Genomic DNA, 4,140 nt, shown 5'->3' with positions numbered 1-4,140 from the left:
CCTACTTATTCACAACGTTATTATTATAATTTTATTGCCATCTACGTTATTAGAGATTAAAAAGAGTTGGCGAATATCAGTTAAATATGCTGTTAGCAAAAAAGCAATATAAGCACCTACAGTGGGTATTCACTTGCAGGTAGGCTTTATCTTCGTATCGTTTTGTGTCCCAGTGACAGAAGAAAAACGACACTATCTGCCAGAAACTTCACAAAGGCCACTAATCATTTAGTGCGCTTCCTATGGAGAGGTGAACCCTTTCAGCTCTGAACTTACGGTCAAGCGTACTATAGTCGGTCAGCATTCCCGACCCCGAATACCGTACATCGTCCATTTTGGTACACATCATTGGTAAAAACTAGACTGATCAGGCGTAGATCACAATGCAGCCGCTAATCACTCATATTAGCTAGTGGAAGACGAATGGTAGGAGTTTTGCTACGAACTACATTCGAAGGTTGACTTGAAGGTCGATTACACGTTTGCGGTTTACACAATCGGGTAAAATTTCAACACAGACATCCAGTTCAAGTTCTGCAGGCTTCACTAACTGCAGATTTATGTGCATTTTCCTTGCAGTAATCGATATGTTTGGAACATCAGCTTCATGGTCAGCAAAGAATTTGATCATCCTCATGCTAAAACTGAGGGAACAGGGATTGTGTTTCAAATACTGAATCGCGTTGCCCAGATACCGACTGAATTGATTCTTTTCAGAACTGAGATGCGGTTCCAGCAACACGACACTTTTCCGAGGAGAAAATGGTGGGACCAAGATAGGCATTGGTTTTATGTCTACCTGATGCCCAAACTAGATGAAAAACGACAACGTTCCTTTTGTTCCATTTTGCACAGGATGTGTTGTTTCGAACAAGCCTGGTTATACTAGTGACTGCAGATACAAATGGAACATCAAAAACCTGTCATTCACTCAATGTGACAATAACAGCAGGGAGGCTCTGAAATCTCATTAGCCACCACAAATAGGTTGTGGAAACTTACATATACATGCAAAAAAGCTAGTGTAATGGTGCAGACACCACGAGGTTTTAGGTGCACTCGATTTCCTCTGATTCTCTCGAAATAGCAGCATCAGCATCAGAAGCACGCTCAGTAATCGAACTCAGAATTTATTTACGGTTTCGTGAGGAATATCTGGATCAGTTCAATCCAATGTGCTATCTCTATCATTGGAAGAAAAGGGATTGAACTGGCTCAGTAGACTCACTTGGTTTGATAGGTTATTAGTGGACAAACCATCAAACTGGCGACCAAATCACAGCAGAACTGAGATAACAAAATTACTCTTGAACTGTTGAACTTGTGAACATGCATCTCCATAAGGTTAGACGGATTCACATGCTACTCACAAGGTTGCTGAAATTTTACGGAAGAGCCTACTTCCGGGTTCGTCCTTTTTGGAGGCTCATCAGGTTGACTTAGTCCCCGAAGTCCCTCAGATAGTTTTTGTACTTGAATGTAAAGGTGTACGCACGCAGGGTTAAATAATAGTTTGCGAATCAATATGCACAAATGGAACTCCTGCAAGTTCTTCTAGTTTGCAACGATTTATAAAAAATTTCTTCATAAAGGTTCCTTAAGTTTTGGTTTGAGCCAGTTCATTGTGAATTCTGGATCAGCACTTTTGGCACTCGCGTTCTCAATTGTAGTGACACAAAAATTCATCGTAAGTGAAGCTATTCTAGATTGGAAACCTTTCAGGCATCATTCGTAAAGTAATCATTCGAACTCCCGGGCATACTGAGGATACTTATAGGATCACTGTTTAGCTAGAACGTGGCGCGACTTGGATGGATGTTTGCTTGTACCCACATATAATGGAGCAATAGCCTACTCATCGGCGGAGGTAATATGAATATAGTTCAAGTTACAGTCGGCTGTACTGTTTTTGACGATATTGGTTGTACCATAATAGATCATGACATCGGTCGACAAGTTAACATTCATAGCTTTGTAGTGCTCACGGGTCGGCTGCTTCTTGTCGGCCGTACGATCTAAAATGTCTCCGCAGCTGAGAAGAAAGGCAATATACAGTACCCCCTTAACTCAGCTTTTAAACTCATAGAGAGATTTACTGAAATTTACTTCCGAAAGTGCGGCTACTTAGGAGTTACAACTACAGAAGTGGTTTCCTTTGGGGGAATACCCTGCATGTTGGATAGAGTTACTTTAGCAGAATAAACGAGAACGCTTTCCAGGCAGTTCATCAGCCCTCAGGATCGATTATCACCATGAGCAAAAATATAAAGGCGTTACTCACTTTGGAAGGACGCCATAGGTTCTGAGTGAATAAATTTTCGCAAGAATGATATCAACCACCTAAGCTTGGAAGTTTTGTAGGAATGACTTCTTGTTAGTGGAACTACATACGCTACTTTTCACAAAATTCATCCAGATGCAGATGAAATGTAATGGAGACGCCAATTTTTGCAAACATTTGTTATCCAAAATTTGTTCAATCGTTCAATGACTGATGGAACGGCCTGACAGGTCTTAGAGACATTCTTCAACAGACAGTATCGTCGGACACCAGTTAGAATTTTGCTGAGTATTGTAACAACTCTGAGAAAGATAATACCAGTGGCCACATTGTTTGTAATATTTCATCCTCATTACTCTAATCTCGCTCTCGGTTTCAGACTAGAAGTCATACATGACATCACAAACTCAACCTTCCAACCCGGCCATACTAGTGAAACCTCGTCTATTCATGACTAACGACTACGGTGGATCGGGCTATAACCCGCTCTATCAGCTTGACTATTGTGCCCCCTCTGGACTTCCCAGAAGATTTCCCGTAACAACTTCCGATTCCACGCTAACGAACGTTATGGACTTTACCAGTAGTACGGTACAACCTCCAAGGAACCCGACGATGAGAAGGTCAAGTACCTGTTACGGCGATTGCACCGAAAAGGGCAGAGTGGGCACCGACGTTTTTGAGAAGATGACGAGTGAGAGAGACAGTTGTGACTTACCTGTGAATGGGCAAAAGAAGCACTTCACCCGGTCTTTTCTTCCTAAGGATGGAGTTGCAGAGTGGGACGTTTTTGAGAAGATGACGAGTGAGAGAGACAGTTGTGACTTACCTGTGAATGGGCAAAAGAAGCACTTCACCCGGTCTTTTCTTCCTAAGGATGGAGTTTCTGTGCCAACTAACTTTGCACCCAGCTCATTTGTCAACCCCCAAAAGTGCACAAAGGCATCAAAAACAAACAATACCGGTGCAGGCAACTGCTGCCCGAAAGTCAAGCAGCAGGCGGGCAAAGCCGTCAAGCCAGAGAACAACCTCACCGCCTCTTTTAGTCGTGGCACAGCTAACAAACGTCAAAGACGTCAAAGAACGCATTTCACAAGCCAGCAGCTGCAGGAACTGGAAGCTACGTTTGCACGCAACCGCTACCCGGATATGAACCTGCGTGAAGAAATTGCCACATGGACGGATCTCTCTGAAAGCAGAGTGAGGGTAAGTCAAAGTGCATATTTTTCACCGAGGGATAGCGTCCGAAATGTCTTCAACGGTTAATGTTTTTTTCTCAATACTTACAGTCACTGGCTTTAGCAACGGCGAAAACTCTACAAATGTGTATTTCATCAGGTTATGTAATGCGTGACAAACTAAATCTTTCTTGAGTTCAAGTGGAGACTTAAGGACTGTGTTTACCTGAGGAGTCCCAAGAACGGTGAAACCGCTCATGCAGTGTCAAAGAGATTTCACCAGCCTCATGAATAGCGTTTCTCCAGGAAAATAGTTTTTTTCAGATTTTGTAAGCTTTTATTTTTAGTTAATGGTAGACCGATTCTACGGGAAGGTACAATATCGCCCGAGGATTTTAACTTCATGGCGAATGCGTCTGTTGGGGCGTACTGGTCACTGTTGTATTCTCCTTATTGGGTAAGGGTACACTCTCTTGTACATATTGATGTGGTGCTTGCCTGTTTGGCTGAGTAGTGTGATACTGAATCTCATTCTATCGGCCACCGGCGTGAGAGAACCGAGCGGGAGGGAGCCTTTTGTACGGATGGACGCCATGCCCACAAAGCAGCACGGTGACCGACAGTGTATATTACGAAAGGTCATCTCCTGGTGGCTCGTACCAAAAATGGTGGATGCACACA

General features: G+C 43.1%; 1 protein-coding gene across 1 annotated transcript in view; it reads left to right on the top strand.

Moving 5' to 3' along the window:
- Window positions 1-2,674: 2,674 nt before the first annotated feature.
- Window positions 2,675-4,140, top strand: part of T265_01609 (hypothetical protein) — a gene marked incomplete at both ends in the record, with an annotated part of 12,448 nt that continues 10,982 nt past the window's right edge. The window contains one exon of the mRNA XM_009165668.1: window positions 2,675-3,487. Coding sequence (XP_009163932.1) covers window positions 2,675-3,487 — 813 coding nt within the window. The remainder of the gene's footprint in view (window positions 3,488-4,140) is intronic.

This window comes from Opisthorchis viverrini (assembly GCF_000715545.1).
Source record: "Opisthorchis viverrini unplaced genomic scaffold opera_v5_17, whole genome shotgun sequence".
NCBI classification, from domain to species: domain Eukaryota; kingdom Metazoa; phylum Platyhelminthes; class Trematoda; order Opisthorchiida; family Opisthorchiidae; genus Opisthorchis; species Opisthorchis viverrini.
Note: the sequence above shows the minus strand (reverse complement) of the source record. Positions and strands in the feature narration are given on the sequence as shown.